Consider the following 17,461-nt stretch of genomic DNA (forward strand, 5'->3'; position numbering starts at 1 on the left):
TCAACATTGTTATTGTTATAAAGTAACACCAATTACCTTATATAATAAAGGGTCTAGCCCAGCAAACATAATAACGTGCCCTGAACGTCGCTACGACGTTATTCGAATGTTCGGAGAACGTTTTTATTTAACGTTGTATGGACGGATAAGTGTGGAGTTTTGTCAACGTCTAGATAACGTCGCGTCATGATGTAATATAATAACGTTGTGAAAACGTTGAAACTTCACTTCATGTACCACCCATTGGACAAGGGGTCATGTCACCTGCACCACCACTAATCTCATTTATCTCATATCTTGCAGAGTCTGTGGTGTTCAATATATAGGTGAAACAAGAACTACACTCAAGAGGCGTTTCTACGGCCACAGATCTACAGTCAAGACCCAAAAGCTAGATACACCTGTAGGTCATCACTTCAATCTTCCTAATCACTCCATTTCTGACATGATCTTACAGGGCATAGAGGCACTAGGCAACCACAGAGAGACTGTGCGTTTGAGTAGGGAGAAACTCTGGATTAGACGCCTCCAGACCATTCAACCCCATGGTCTGATCCAAGAAGGAAACGACTAATAAACCTTTTGTTTTGCCGTCTCCTTTTTTCCCCATAGCCTTTTAGCCTGAGCCTCATTCACTAATAAATTACTTTTTACCCAACCTCACCACCTTTGATGTTGTCCTTTGTGTTTCCATCTTCTTGCTTGTTGTCAAGCCGGTCCCTTCCCTTCACCCCCCCTTTTTTGTCCCCCTATTCATTGTTTACCCCCTGTTTTTTTATGTATGCTTTCTAACCCCATTCATGTATTTCCACTTCACTGCTTATGTTTCACTTAGTTACCTGTTCATGTTTGTTGTGTTGTCATTTAGCCTTCGAGAAAGACTCTGCCAGGGTCGAAACATCAGGCCATTAACTATTTTTTTCTATTTCTTGTGAAACAAAATTATTGATGACAATTTCGATAAAGGGCACCTTTTGGTGCGCGTGTATTTTTGTTTTCCTTTGTGGCTTGTCTTTCAGTAAAAAATATCAACAGCTGACGCAAATCACATTCTCTGCAACATTTTAACAAAAGTTATAAAAAACAGGCAAAACATTCTTCCTACCCTAGGCTGTTTTCCCAGGATTATCTCATAATTTTATGTCGTCTTTTGAAACATTAGTAAAACTTTTATTTTTCAAAAAAGCCTGACAAGTCTTGTGCATAGTTATAGTCAGCGGCCCAATTGTACTTAAAGGAACCCGTTGCCTTGGATCGGACGAGCTGGTCTCTAAAAAGCGTTTGTTACAGTTTTGTTTAATTTAGTGGGTAGACAAGATACATTGATCCATAAAATTTGTCTCGAAATTGCGTTGTTAACCCTTTACTGTGCGAACTAACACGGTCGGCAGTCAAAAATGCTCCCGTAATGGCCGACCGTGTTAATCGACGAGGTAAAAGGAAAACCGTGCAATTTCGAGGCATGTTTGTGTGGATAATAATTGTATTTTACTTTTACAACATCTTTCTATAATGCATTTGGGCAACAAGCCGCAAGAACAGACTGCATTAGAAAAGGGTTCTCCATTAAGCACCCCAAACAACTCATTGACAAGGATATAACGGGACTAGGCATTATAGTTGGACATTCAATTGTCCAAAGATATACGGTAATTTTGTGAAGGCTTATGAAACTGTTGAACACAATGGTCTTTCAAGCTTTAGGAATGGAAATCGAAGGATATCTTTTCTAGAGTAGAACAAAAGTCAACACTGATGCAGAAAGATGTGGTGAATAACCTCAGAAGGGGATAAGGGCAAAGGTTATCTATTATCACCAAAACTAGCTTGGCCGTGTATCACCAAAACTAGCTTGGCCGTGCTGGCGTTTCTGGTTAGGGCGCCCACCCTTGTATTCTTGTCTTGTGTTCTAGAACTAAAAAAGCAGACGGCTGTTTTGCGCAAACTATAAAAATGAAACGTAAATAGCCGTTCGAAAAAGAAAAATGCACACGGTCTCTGGTGTCTCATTTTGAAATCGCAGTGTGTTTAGATGGATTTATTTTCATCTCGTCGTTGCATTCTTGGTTTAATATTTGCGTTAAAACACAAATAATATACTCATATACCAGTGAAGTTTAATATCAAACTTGTATTGTAGTAACAATTATTAAGTAAGCGGTCATTGGTTAGCTGCAGTTGGAGACATCGTCTGCATGGAGACGAACACACGTGGTAAGTATACAAATTTGTATTTCAGTTGGATATGTGCTGTATACAAGCACGGGAATACAAATAAACGTGTTGGAAATCTCAGCAGATCATTGGTTATACCATTGGCAAAACTGCTGCTTCTATAATTATGTAACTTTGAGTAATTATGTGCACAATGTTCTTGTTGCTGCCGCCAGTGTAATGTTCGTGAATGAAGAACGGATGTTAATGTTACTTTGCATCAAGCCCAAGAAAACACCCTATTTTATTCTGTACGAATCAAGATATAGACGGACAATGTCTATTAAAACTGCCGTTTTTTGTGTATAACCCGTTATTTAATGGGATAAAGTAAATCGATCACTTTTTGTCCAGTTTTCGATAAACACACCACACAACTCAACTCATGGGTCATGTTTTGGATGTGAACAACATGAAAAATGACATTCAATGATGTTTTATTAAAAATTGCGGATTGCGGCAATTAATAATATAAGCAAGTTGATTGCGATGCCACGATTACAATCGTATTCGCTGTTAACACTGTAAACAATTCAGACAAAAATAATGATCTGTTTTCCTTCCACATCTGAACCTGAACGTCTCAAAGCTCTGAGGCTACAGTGCACGTCTTATAGTCTGAAAAGGTTTTAAGACTCCGTATTGATATGGACTAAGGCTACACCCTGACGTTGTTTCACTAAAAAGTTACACTACGTTTCGACACATCATGACCTATTTTTCATATTCCTAACAACCCTAACCCTATATACCTCTATAACCAAAACTAATATTAATTATAGCATGCATGTTACAAGGAGGTTTCGAAAGGGTTGTTAAAACAGGGGTGCCAGAATATAAAGCAGTCACCTCTGCAATATATTATTTTTGTTTGTTTACATTTACAGGAAAAAGAACGTAGGTCTACGGACAGACAATTAGAAGCAAATACATGTACATAAATGAATTTGTTTTACTAATTGGACATTCCAACACGTAGTCCCCTATTCATTGACAGTGCTGTTTGTTGATCCCATCCGCTCAATCAATTCCTGTAGATAATGTACGTAGATTGCATTGTATTTAATGACACACCTAAACAAAAGACTGAATTGATCGGAAGTGATGAAGACCAAGGCCACGGTTGCAATGAAAACCCGTGTATAGGGACATTGTTACAGTGATTTACAAATACAATTATTTATTATTATTTTGAGTATTTTTTTAAATATATTTTCACTGTTTATTTTCAATTACATTAAATTATTTTACGAGCAATGAAGAGCTTTTGAGCTTTTTGAGAAAACTACCTTCTTTACCCTGAATTTTTGTTCAAATGACCCGGACATGTGTCAACCTGATCCGGGTTAAATCTCATTTCGTCAACTTTTAGGGTCAGCCTGACCTCGAAAAGGGTCAGGCCCCATGAAGTTGGGTAAAATGCTAACTCGGGAGATACTGCATATATAATATAAAATAAAAACACGTAGACCCCCCCCCGCTGATTTTGATTTTGTTGATTTTTGGAATGATGCATTGTTTCACAAATTGGGTCAAAGGTCACGATAACATATTAAAGATCACGGTACTTGTACAAAAATAGTCATAAAGTTGTAAATTTTGAAGAGCCCAACTGTTTCTTAGTGGATTCTGATAGAGGAAGACATGCTCTATCGAGAAATTTTTATTTCATTGATTTTTGGAATGATACATTATTTCAAAAACTGGGTCAAAAGTCACGATAACATATTAAAGATTATAGTTACCTACATTTCAGAAAATTTATTTTTGACAAAAGAACTGATTTGGGCATGCAATTCTCATCATTTTGATGCAAAATTTGCATATATGTGATGAGAATTGACATGGTTATGACATATTTTTACCAAAAAGGTGGTATTTTACCCTAAAAATGTCAGATTTTAGTGGTTTCTGCCATGACCTCATGGTAAGTTCGATCGGGCTAAAAATTGCTGTGCATTCATTGCTCATAAGGACTAACAATCACAGCAATTTTTTTCAAAATCGGAAGACATGAGGTAAAAAAGTGCGTTGTTCACTCATGAGTGAAAGTGCAAAACCAAGAGTCATGCTTCGTACATAAACTTAGAGACAAGTGACGAAAGGTTGTGCACAGGAGACACCTTTAGCACGCTCAAAATATTTTCATAAGACATTTGATCAAACACTGCCCTTTACCAAACCCGTTCTACAAAAATGATGACACCTGAATGCGTCCTCCATTTACTCTTATACCCTACACGAATCGGATAGAACTGTCATTGACCTTCAGCCGTGGCATTATAGTCTTTCCAATGGTGGCTGACGCGCACACCTGAACTGTTTACGCTTCAGAAGGTAGCAGAACAACCAGAGACGTCTTGAAGATCCTATTTCTTTCTGTCTGTTCACAAAAGAGTGTAAGTTTGAGTTTTTTGCATGAGCTTGTGTGATCTGGCGCCCGGGGTAAGAAAGAGCTAAACTCCTCACCTTGGCCCAATTTCATGGCTATGCTTACCGCCGAATTCTGCGCTTACGATCGCGATTCCCCGCTTACGTGCAAGCGCCGAATTTCTGCGCTAGCCTTGTAAGCGTAGAATGCCTAGTAACGTTGAGTACGCACGCGCAGAAGCCCAAATTCGCCGCTAACCCGTGAAATAGGCTTGCCGTAAGCACAGAATTCCCTGCTTCCGTAAGCGCCGATTCTGTGCTTACGGTAAGCAGAGCCATGAAATTGGGCCCTGTTGCCACACAGCTTTGAGAGGCCATATTTTGTGTATTATTCAGTGGCAGTGTAATATCCCACACATCGCTGTACCACTCCTTATAAGAAGCTCTATACCAACGGTCATTTGAACTATAACTTATTTTTCACATCTAAAATTTTCACAGACGCAAAAATGAAATTCGCCGACTTCGCCCAGTCGATTATGAAGTATTTGAAGCTCATAACTGTGGAGCCTGTAATGTTCGCCATCTCAGTTACTACGTTCATGCAGCAGCCTTCAAACCAACAGTTAGTCCTCCAGAAAGTATGTCTACTCAACTTCAACAAGACAATTTGCAATGAGGGTGTGGATGAGTTCATTGCTGTGGAGAATATCGTCCATGCTGATGCAGCTTACTGGAGCTTCTACCTGAAGATTGCGCTGTTTCTCCCAGGAGCTCTATTCTCCTCGATTTACGGGTCTCTCAGTGACACCGTGGGCCGTAAGATCTTTCTGATCATCCCATCATTTGGGGTCATCTTCGGGGCAGTCAGCTTCAGCTTCCAGGCACTTTACCCGCACTTACATCTCGGGTATCTACTTATAAGTGAGGTGATCGTTGGACTATCCGGTAATGTTTTTATCGCCTATATTGTAGCCAAGTGTTACCTGTGTGACATCACTGATATTTCAAACCGGACCAAAAGGCTTGGGGTCATGAAATCCATGTGTTATTTAGGTGGGCCTCTTGGGGCTTTCCTCTCTGGAATACTAATCGACAAAGAGGGGTTCGCTGCTGTTTACCTAATCGTAGTTGCCATACACATCGTGGTTATTATTTACGTCGTGCTGTTACTTGATGAGACTGTCGTGTGTTATGTCATCGAAGACGACGACGACATTGAGAAAAGTGGGGACAGTGACGATGACACAAAGAAAGCTGGGTGTGGCCCGTGTTGCATGACATTGAGTAGGTTGTCCTCTAAGGTGTTGGCGAGTATTGAGCAAACGGTCTTGGTTTGTTTCCGGGCGAGACTCGGCTTCAGACGTAAGCATCTTCTACTGACTCAACTCGTAGGCATCATCCACAATCTTTGCTCATCAGGTAAAATAAAGTTTAAATACATTAGAATACAAAACATGAACAAGAAGTATAGCCTAGAATTTGAAACGTTTCATGGTGTGGTACAATCAAGTGCGGTGTGGAAACACCATGTAGTAAATCTCTTGACGTTCAAAATGATTTGATCGGACCAAACCCAAATTTCTTCTTAGTCCGTTCTGTATTTTTTGAAACCGTAAAATCAACGAACACATAATACCCAAATTCTGCACACTTGACCGTGCCAGAACCAAAGGTTTATAAAAAGGTGCTACATAATTTGATATACGGTGTGTACAAGAAGTATTACATCTAATGGGTTTCGTTGCATTATTTCAAGGCGGGGAAAAAACCCGAAGACGGCATAACTAATCTGTGATCTGTTTCACCCTTTCCAATTACTGTATCATCACTTACAGCTGAGATGGATTTGACTGTGCTTTACACCAAGCATACACCGTTGAACTGGTCGGCCACAACCATCGGTGTTTTCATCAGTCTGAGGACTACCCTTAAGGCATTCACTTTGGCTGTTGGACTGCCAGTAATATTTCAGGTAATTCTGTTAATTTTGAAGTATCATTGCAAAACCCGATTTCAAAACCCAAGTACAACTTATAATTGAACTAAACAAAAGCAAACGAGTGCACGTCTTTGAAGTTTCTCATATTTGGTGTAAACGTCCAAGTCTGTTGCCAAGTGAAACGAGTGAATCTGACCCCCAGTTAAAAAGTTACTATAAAATCGAGAAAGACATGTTAAACTGTAATGTCCACGTCTTTCAAGAAGACGTTGCAATTGCTTCAGGTTTGGTTTTAAATTCCCACAAAACTGTATACCTTTTGCGGTTTCCTTGTTTGATGTTGATGGAACAAAGTCGTAGGGAGTCAGGCAGGGGGGGGGGGGTCGACAACTATGAATTAAAGTTGATGACGTAGAAAGTGGGCAGGATGTACGTCACATCTCCAAGCTACTCATCAATTTCCTGAAATGTGTGTTCCGATGTATATGCATAATATTGACGTGTTGTGCCCACGGCTGTTTCATGAGTTTGAAATGATGATTTTTGTTGTAGCTGGTTAAACGTCATTGGGTGCAGTTAGACCTTGGGTTGGTATCCATTGGAGTTGTATCGACCGCTTCGGCGCTGGTCATTATGGCGTTTGCCAAAAACACAACACACATGATGTTAGGTGAGATTTGATGTCATAGGCCTAATAGCAAATTAATATAATTAACCGAATAGAGACAGGTGTGAGGCGGGATGATTGTGGGGTTAGTTAGGGTCCATGAGAGTGTGCTGCCGCGGACATTGACACGTAGGCCCTATCGTTTTCTAGTGTGTGGTAGGCTCATTGATAAAACACATACCAAATTGTATAGTGACTTTGGGTGACTACCACCGAACGAAGTACCAACAATTTGAACCATCAACTTTGACATTTTTCCATATTGTGTTTCGGACCTTACTGTACATTTAAATAATCCATTGACTGCTAAATAATCAGCAGATTATTCTGAGTTGCTCTTTAGTTTGTACCCACACCACTATACCACAACTGGTTTAACCACCGTTCCTCAGCAAATGGAAATTTAAAGTAGCTTCAGATTCGAACTGATCCCCTTTATTTTACTTTCATTATTTAAATAAACAATTAAAGTTGAAACTGAGTGGCGGATATGAACGCTATAGAAGAAGACAATATTTTATGAACATTAAAGTCACCCTTTTTCCTTTTCAGCTCCTTTCGTTGGTATGTTTATTGGTTTCCCTTGCGTCATCTTGAACTCAATAAAATCAAAGCTGGTCGAGCCACATGAATACGGTAAGGTCGAGATCCGAGAGACGGTGGCGGGAAAGTTAATTTTCAAGAGCCAAGCATGACATGAGGTATCGATGCTGAAAAAACGGTCATTTTGAAAATGACTTCGACGTCTGGTAACATTCTCATAAAGTAATATTAGTGTTTACGTGCAGTACAGTCATTGAGTATTATTTTGCAAAAAATGGAGTGTATGCCTTTGGTAATTACTTCTTAAATGTATGACAATAACAACCTACTTGAAAAAGAGCAATGGAGAGCTGTTGATGTCATAAAACATTTTTTAGAAGAGTTACCCTTTGAAGCAATGTAGTTTTCAAGAAAGGTAATTTTTACCGAAAGATTTGAATCTGAGAAAGGCTTGAAATATGAAGTCCAGTATAGAACATGGCTCCACTTTATCAGAAGGTTTAGATCTAGGTCTGATGTTTGTAAGTTTGTTTTGCATAAAGAATGGATGAAACATTACTCTGTGACCTGATTCCCCTGTTAGATATTGGAATGGTCCAGTCTAGGACATCACGAACTTTAACTCCCCAGGGCATTGCACTTTCGAGAAAACGGCGAAATAACTAAAATTAAAGGTGCCAAGTCTTTAGGAGTAGGCCTACTCCTAGAATTTGAGTAAATTTAGTAATTTGATTGTTTTGTTCCTCCTCTCATAGGATCATTGTTTGCGTCAACCACTCTTATACAAACACTCACCTCAACGGCCGGCTCAGCAGTGTTTAACAGCATCTACGCAGCCTCGTTACCAATCTGGCCGGGGCTGTCCTTTGTCGTTCTGGCTGGTATCTACTTTGTATCATTGTTCTTTCTTCTGTAAGTACTGAAGTTCTTTCGTCACATAATTATTATGAAGACTTCGTTACGATGCCCGTATAAGGGGCATCGCACATCACAAATCAATGCACATTGTTTGCGATTATCGCATGTTATCACATTTATGTTGGCAAATGTTGCAAACAAAAAGCATAAAAACTATGTGCAAATATGCTGAAATGCTGTTACTTTCCAGAACGTTGTGTGTGGACCTAACTTTTCGCTCTTAGGCAGTTCGTAGCTGAGCGTTGTAACGTACAGGCTCCTCGAGACTCAACAGAGGGTGGGTTCAAATCCTGGTCGTGGCATTATTTTGTGTCCTTGAGCAATCATGGCATTGACTTCGGATGGTCCAGTGTATATACTACTAGGATTGGCAGTGTAGAACACGGAGCATCGCGGAAGAGTATAGGGGTTTCTTGTTTACGAGAACACCTTTCTTTACACGTTTCTTCAGGCTGGTTGAGTTGGAGCTACGTTGATGAGTATGTCTGATGAACCATACTCTATGGATGAACAAAGGCGACGTAAAATGCCTTACTATTAAAATTTAGTAAATTGTTTGTATAAAAGGCTGAAATTAATTTCCCATCGTGGATAATAAAGTGAATTGAATTTGAATTTGAATTATAGGATATGTGCGCGATAAGAACCAAGTATATTATACTCAGGCCAGACAACTTATGTTACAACAATCTTACTTGGGCAAAAAAAAACCGAAGACATTTCAAAAGCTGTTTTGGTGCACATCATCTTTGAAAATTCAAGTGATGTGTCAACGGTTAATAAATGTTCATCAATTGTATTGTTCTATTTTGCAGATATCTTTGGTATGACATCAAAGTTACATCAAGCGATGACACGTTTGATAGTGGTATGTGGAATCTTAAGGAGACGTTCATTTCGGAATTTGGGATACCTACAACAATTTTATGATTGATTGGTCTTTTTCGAAAGAGAGAAGAGGGGGGTGGACCCCGTGTATTGCGCCAATGAATTCAGTTAACAAAGAATCGTTTAGAAATAAACAAAATTGTTGAAGCTGTCGTTTAAAGGAAAGTTACAGAATTAGTAAGAAACAAAAATCGTGAAGATCACAGATTAACATAAAACTTACGCGGTCTAATGATGATAACAGTTGAAAACATTCCTTGAAATATTTCGGTCAGAAATGTCATATTTGATGAGAAATAAATAATCTAACTTCGCGTTTGGAGCTCATCGCTCAGTGAGCGTTTTACTCTCTTTTTATTTTGGCATCGATGCAATGCAAAATTTGTAATCGGGTTTTTCACTATTCTCTCGTGACCCAGTTGGTCGATCGATCTCAAACTTATACAGGTCTTGTTAGTTTATGTATATGGTTGATTACATAAAGTACCTACACTGCCAGCACCTATTTTGTTAGCAAAAACCAATCATGCAATGTTCCTTTAAGAGTCGTTCAGGTAAATAATTGACATACTTGCTCACGGTCAAAAAATGAATTTTTTTTTATACTTTCTGGGTGGAAGGGCCTTGGGGTGCAAGTAAACAAAATTGCATTTTCAATTCCATATATAGCCCGTTGCCATGGTTACGGCTCATTTTGTTTTTTGGTCATTTTGGGCCGATTTTGGGGACGGTCTGAAAAACTGGTTTTTAGCTCATTTATACAACTCCACCCCACCAAAATGCAAAATTATTTCAAAAAACCTAGTATATCACTACAAAGTATCATCCTTGGCCTTCCTTGAGAAAAAAAATTATTGCTTTAAATATCACCCTTGTGCCATTTTTGCATCGTTTATTACAGTATGTTTTTAGAACTTGCAAAATCGCCATTTTTACCCTATTTTTGGACCCCAAAATGTCAACTTGCCAGGGGTCTCAGAAAATTTTCCTTTCGGCTGTGGTTAGGGCCAACATTGGTATTCTCATATCTGGTGAGAAAAACTTGGGCAATTGTATCCTGTTGTGACAGTACTGCCTCAAAACTAGACTTTTTCAACCAAAACGTGAAAAAATGCTTTTTAAGGGTCTTTTCAAATAATATTGACATACGTGTCCACGGTGAAAAAAAGGAATATTTTTTCTTATACTTTGTGGATGGTAGGGACTTGGTGTCCAAATAAACAAAATATACATTTCAAATCATTATATAATACGTTGCCATGGTAGCAGTTCATTTGTGTTTAGGCCACTTTAAGCCGATTTGGGGTCTGAAAAACTGTTTTTTAGTTAATATTTACAACTCCACCCCACCCCAAATTTTTTTTTTCATAAACCTTTTCTATCACTACAAATTACCATCCTTGGCTTTACTTGAGACAACAAATTATTGTTATAAATTTCACCCTTGTGCTATTTTTAGAATGTGCATTAGAGTATGTTTTTAGAACTTGCAAAATCAACATTTTTAACCATATTTTTTACCTCAACATTTTTTTTCAGGAGAATATTTTCCTTTCGGTTTTGAATAGGGCCAAAATTTGTCTTTTTATTTCTGGTAAGAAAAACTTGGGCAATTGTATCCTGATGTAACAGTGCTGTCTCAAAAGTAGACCCTTTTCCCCCAAAACATGGAGAAATGCATTTTGAAATATTTGTTTCATTTTGAATTTATAACAGAAAGAAGTAATAATTCCATCAATCTGGCAGCTTTTCATATAAGCACTCTGTAGGCTTAGTGGATTACCCAACATTGATCAGGACTTGTTGTTGACCTAAATCTTAGAATTTACCCCACATCGGCCCCGCCCCACTCATATTTCTTGACATTGCATAAAACAAAGTTTTGTGAACAGCGCCTCTTTTTTGAAAGTCACATTTTTTAATTCCCCTTGCACATCAAGAAAGTTTGTGCTGTCTTAATTTTTATTTGTTCTCAGAATATTTCCCATTTGGTTGTGATTGGGCTATCATTGTGGTTTGCATGTCTGCTGGGGCGAAGTATTTTTTTCCGAAAACAAGAACAATTCATTTTGAAGGTAACCCTCGTTAAACACTGTTTCCATGCTCTTTAAAGTAACAAGTACAACATTTTAATTTTTAAGCCACAACCATGCTTTGCCACTGAGAGTTCTTGTTTTGTCATGACTACTTTACCTAGTTGTCCAGGTATGATTCACAAGAGAAGTAGTGCGATGAGCGTTCTTTACAAGTTGTCTATACATGGCCTTATAACAGTCTAATTGGTCCCCTGCCTGCTACCAAACTAAACATTTTCATCCCCATCAGAACAAAGAGGCTCTAAAAGTGCACAAATACTGTCTCCAAAGTATCTAAATGGCCTTTCACCTGTCTTAGCCTCCGGTAAGCAGTTCCCCCACCCATGGTGGGGTTCCTTTCAATTGTACTGTTGCAAACAATAACAGAGTTGGTTTATTTAACGTGATAAACAATTCAGCAGGTAATGTTTGACAATGTTTTTTGTTGATCGTTCTCAGAGACATATATACCAAATATGAATTAGTAAGATAGTGAATGGAAAAAATAATCAAACTAGGATGAATAAACTTTTGTCACTGCAATTGCATCTTAATAATTTAGGTTGAGCAGGTGCAAGTATTTACAACTTCTTTCAATGTTGTTTCATTAAAGGAACCTGTTGCCTTGGATCGGTCGAGTTGGTCTTTGAAAAGCGTTTGTAACCGTTTATTACAAAATGCATATGATTAGAAAGATATTTTAAAAGTAGAAAACAATGATCCCACACAAGTATCACCCAAAAGCATCTTTCTAAGCATATGCATTTTATAACAAACGGTTACAAACACATTTCAAAGACCAGTTTGACCGATCCCAGGCAACGTGTCTCGCAAATCGTTAGTATCATTGTTTTTAATAAGATCTTGACAAACTTTTTCCAACACTTTTAAGCGGAGGCTTTTTAATTTCCCACATTTGTGCTGGACATGATTGGATGCTCCAAACCATCTGCAGCACAGAAACTATATTGTTTATGATCTCTATCACTATGAAAAGTTTTACATTTGGTAGCAGGCAGGGACCAAGGAGAGTAGGCCCTGTATTAAAGCAACTTGTAAAGAATGCTCATCGCACTCTACTTGCAATGGGAATCATAATGTACCTGTACAATAGGTGAAGTAGCCAAATCAAGAACTCTCAGTGGCAAAGCATTGGTTATGGCTTGGTTGGATACCATTATGTTTAAATAAAAACTTTGTATTCAATACTCAAAGGGCATGGAAACAGTGTCAGATTTTTACAAGCATGCATTGTTTTTGAAAAGAATTACTATAGTTGAGGCAGGTAGTGTCACAACAGGATACAATAAACCCAAGTGTTTTCTCCCCAGAAGACATGAAAACACCAATAATCGCCCCAATCACAACCGAAAGGGAACACTTTCAAAGAAGAGGCGCTATTCACAACAAATTGTTTTATGCAATGTCAAGAAATATGATCGGGGCTGGGCCGCCAAACTCTAAAATTTATGTCACCAAAAGTTCCTGATCAATGTTGGGTAATCCACTAAGCCTACAGAGTGCTTAGCAAGAGCTGCAAGATTGATAGAATTATTACTTCATAATGTTATAAATTCAGTATGAAGAAAAAACAATTCAAAATGCATTTTTCTGTTTTGGGAAAAAAAGTCTATTTTTGAGACAGTACTGTACATCAGGATACACTTGCCCAAGTTTTTCTTACCACAAATAAAAAAAATATGTTAAAAATGTTGATTTTGCAAGTTCGAAAAACATACTCTAATGCACGTTCTAAAAATAGCACAAGGGTGACTGTTACAGCAATAATTTTTTGACTCAAGTAAATCCAAGGATGATACTTTGTAGTGATGTAAAAGGTTTTGTTAAATAATTGTGTTTTTTGGTGGGGTGGAGTTGTAAATATTAACTAAAACACAGTTTTTCAGACCCCCAAATCGGCTTAAAGTGGCCTAAACACAAATGAACTGTTACCATGGCAACGTATTATACAATGATTTGAAATGTAAATTTTGTTTATTTGGACCCCAAGTCCCTACCATCCACAAAGTATAAGACAAAATATTCCTTTTTTTTCACCGTGGACACGTATGTCAATATTATTTGGGGGAAAAAGTCTAGTTTTGAGGCAGTACTGTCACAACAGGATACAATTGCCCAAGTTTTTCTCACCAGATATGAGAATACCAATGTTGGCCCTAACCACAGCCGAAAGGAAAATTTTCTGAGACCCCTGGCAAGTTGACATTTTGGGGTCCAAAAATAGGGTAAAAATTGCGATTTTGCAAGTTCTAAAAACATACTGTAATAAACGATGCAAAAATGGCACAAGGGTGATATTTAAAGCAATAATTTTTTTTCTCAAGAAAGGCCAAGGATGATACTTTGTAGTGATATACTAGGTTTTTTGAAATAATTTAGCATTTTGGTGGGGTGGAGTTGTAAAAATGAGCTAAAAACCAGTTTTTCAGATCCCAAAATCGGCCAAAAATGGCCAAAAAACAAAATGAGCCGTAACCATGGCAACGGGCTATATATGGAATTGAAAATGCAATTTTGTTTACTTGCACCCCAAGGCCCTTCCACCCACAAAGTATACAAAAAATTCATTTTTTGACCGTGAGCAAGTATGTCAATTATTTACCTGAACTGACTCTTAAATCATTTTAATTCAAGTCAGCATTATATTTCATGCTGCTCATTGCGACATTTCTGAGCAATCAATCAATCAATCAATCAATCAATTAACATTAATTTTAATAATGTTATAAACAAAGGTTTTAATGAACAGACTACTTTGGGTTATAGTCTTAAAATAGCAAATATTATAGGAAACACTAATGGAGGCCGATAAAAAAAAACTGATCATACGAAGCCAGGCTCTGAAGATGACCTAGATACTACGAAGCCAGGCTCTGAAGATGACCTAGATACAAAACTGCACCATGAAGGTTTGCTGGGGAAAGCTTTTTAAAATTGTCTGTCTTTGCTTTTTTTAACAGATGACGGTCACCATGAGTACCAGCAGCTGAAAAACGATGAAGAGAAAGTGAACGCAGAGTAAAAATCGTCCCTGAATGTCTGCTGAGTGAGAAACTATCTCTTTGTCAAAAACTACGACTTACTTCAGAGGGAACCGTTTCGCACAATGTTTTATACTATCAACAGCTCTCCATTGCTCGTTACAAAGCCTTATAAGTATTTACCAATAGTGCCTTTAAATCACTGAACACGTAATTTGGTACCTGTCAAAGACCAGTCTTCTCACTTGGGGTATAATTAAAGACTTCTAAAGCTAGAAGTCTTTAAATATTTTAGTGAGAAATTACCTCTTTCTCAAAATCGATACTTCTTCAGAGGGAGTCGTTTCCCACAATGTTTTATTCTATCAACAGCTCCCCAATGCTCGTTACCAAGTCAATTTTCAAGTTAATATTTGTTTTGAGTAATTACCAATTATGTACCTTCCCTTAAACGACCGATTCTGTGCTTAGTCCGTATCCGATTTAGCGGCTACAGCCACATGACTAAAGCTACGGCTACGGTGTTGTGCTAAGGACTTCATATTCCCAACACGGCCTTGCTTACCAAATGACAATAAGAACCATACCATGTCAGGTCAACTGTAAATGGTATCCGCTCTTTTTTTTGCTTAGGAGTAGGCTAAGTATGTAAGCAATATTTTTCCGCTTATTAAAGCCATTATACACTTTCGAAAAAAATAAAATTAAATAAAAGTTCACATATTTACAAATAAATTACGGATTTATAGTAAACACGCGTCATGACACGGTGAAATGTGCGGAACAAGGGTGGGTTTCCCCGTTATTTTCTCCCGACTCCGATCACCAATTGAGCCTAAATTTTCACAGGTTTGTTATTTTATATATAAGTTGTAATACACGAAGTTTGGGCCTTGGACAATACTGTTTACCGAAAGTGTCCAATGGCTTTAAGCAGCTTTGTGAACTATAAACCCTGATGAAGACTCACCAATGAGAGCCCAATATAACCTCCTCTCTACGACAACTGGTATCTATTTATTTGTTTGTTCGTTTGAATTAGGCTTGATAAATATATGAACAAGTTTCATACCCAGTGTGTTATTTTTCAAAGCTCAGTAAAATTTAGTATAACTTGGTGAATGATGACCGGTGTTACGTTCTCACGCGCCAACTGTGCCGTCGGATCTGATACGTTTAATTAATTTTAAAAGTGAGGTTTATTAATTATGATTTCACGGTACCTTTAAGTTGTCCAGGGAAAATGTGTTGTCTTACAACAATAATAAATTATACCAAAACTTACTACACCAAACTGTAATCTGATTTGTGTGTGTTGTTTCATGTTGTCCCTCCAACTTGAGTGACCGCATATAATCGATGGTTTTTAATCACAAATTGCTCAATACTTATTTACCCTTTTTATGATTGTAATAATTATGAAAAACAGCCATACAACAAAATTAATTCTGTCGGCACAAAAGAGGCCATTTTGAAGAATAATAACGTCATTCACAAAAGCAAATTCCCACCCTGTAGTTTACACTAAGGCCACAATTCAACTTTCAATTATGTGAAAATTTGATCTAATAATATATATGCGGTGGAAGCAAGGAAGACCGGGATTAGCCTTCACATCTGACGTCACGCTTCGAGCCTCGTAAAAACGCCAGATATCAGCACTATACCGTATGTTCCGAAATTAACCTTTCGGACCTCGCATCCATTTCACATGGAGATTCGCAGCTAAAACAGTACTCGATGTACGCAACTTTATGCATTGCTGCATGCAGACGATCGAAAGTGCAAGCTGGCAAAACTATTAAGCTCGCGTCACAGCACGTTTACATTTCAATTCCTTAATTCAACTAAATTCAAACTCACATTTATTTCCTTACTTCATGAAAACAGTACATAGCCAAACAACATATTTTTTTAAAGAAGTATAACCAACAAACAAAGCTCTTGTTCAAGGCAGAGAACGGGGTCGTTTCCTTTTCATTATTATTGGGGTTTCGGGCGCCATTTTCTCAATTTTTCTTTTCATTTCTTTTAGACGGAAATTTGTCTCTGTTGACCCTATACTAATTCATCTGACGTCATCATCACAAAAAACGTGTTTCTACCATGTTTTGGTAGTCAATGTCCCTGTGAGGCGAGGGTTGGGGGTAGGTGATGGGGCAAGCAGAACAGAAAAATACATTCGGGGTGTCGGAAGGTTTCCCCAACTACAGTACACACGTCACCCATCCACATGGTCCGTTGAAAGGAACGTGTCAAAACTAACTGAACCAGTTAATGCCGTGAGTCTGACAGATCTAACACGTACATGTCACTATACCTCCGCGACACCATGATATAGTTCAGTACTATTCAACATTTAGGCTAATGTTCATTGAGCGGAAAATGTATGTTTTTGTGAACAAAATACAAGAGGTGTTTGGCCCATTTTATTATCGAAGTTGATTTACCGTTACTCATGGAAATCCTTTGAATCAAGTTTTTATTTTGTTTTTTATAATCCCAGGGATTCTCATTTATTTTCCACTGTCTCTTGTCTCAATATTCGTACAAACAGTTCTTACATGACAAATACAATATACAATACCATTAACAATAAAAGCAAGTTAACCTTGGCCTAAGATCAAAAATGAGTCCCATTTCTGATAAAACTTGAAGTTTACTCCATTAGTAAAAAACATAAATTTTTCCATTGAATAGTACTTTTTCACCTCTCGTTTTAAAACTAAAAGTGATGGGCGTTTCCCGATCATTTTCATTGTATACACATGAAATCTACATATCAACAGGATCAAGTTAACCACATTGCTATTTTTGGTATTACCAAAAAGAAAAACTTCGT

The 17,461-nt window shown here is 37.9% G+C and overlaps 1 protein-coding gene across 1 annotated transcript; it reads left to right on the plus strand.

Moving 5' to 3' along the window:
• The first annotated feature begins 1,890 nt into the window (after positions 1 to 1,890).
• Positions 1,891 to 14,660, plus strand: LOC117293040 (proton-coupled folate transporter-like). The gene is made up of 8 exons (XM_033775254.1): positions 1,891 to 2,214; positions 5,086 to 6,006; positions 6,423 to 6,559; positions 7,079 to 7,196; positions 7,746 to 7,829; positions 8,492 to 8,648; positions 9,470 to 9,522; positions 14,599 to 14,660. Exons 1-8 carry the CDS (start codon positions 2,196 to 2,198, stop codon positions 14,658 to 14,660), a joined length of 1,551 nt encoding a protein of 516 aa, XP_033631145.1. The 5' UTR covers positions 1,891 to 2,195.
• Positions 14,661 to 17,461: the final 2,801 nt, after the last annotated feature.

The sequence above is a fragment of the Asterias rubens genome, chromosome 1 (assembly GCF_902459465.1).
Source record: "Asterias rubens chromosome 1, eAstRub1.3, whole genome shotgun sequence".
Taxonomy (NCBI): Eukaryota; Metazoa; Echinodermata; class Asteroidea; order Forcipulatida; family Asteriidae; genus Asterias; species Asterias rubens.

Bases quoted from the DNA above. Each gene is read 5' to 3' on its own strand.
- LOC117293040 (XM_033775254.1), top strand. The intron at 7,197-7,745 runs GTGAGATTTGAT...TTTCCTTTTCAG, and splicing joins CACAACACACATGATGTTAG to CTCCTTTCGTTGGTATGTTT. The intron at 9,523-14,598 runs GTATGTGGAATC...TTTTTTTAACAG, and splicing joins CGATGACACGTTTGATAGTG to ATGACGGTCACCATGAGTAC.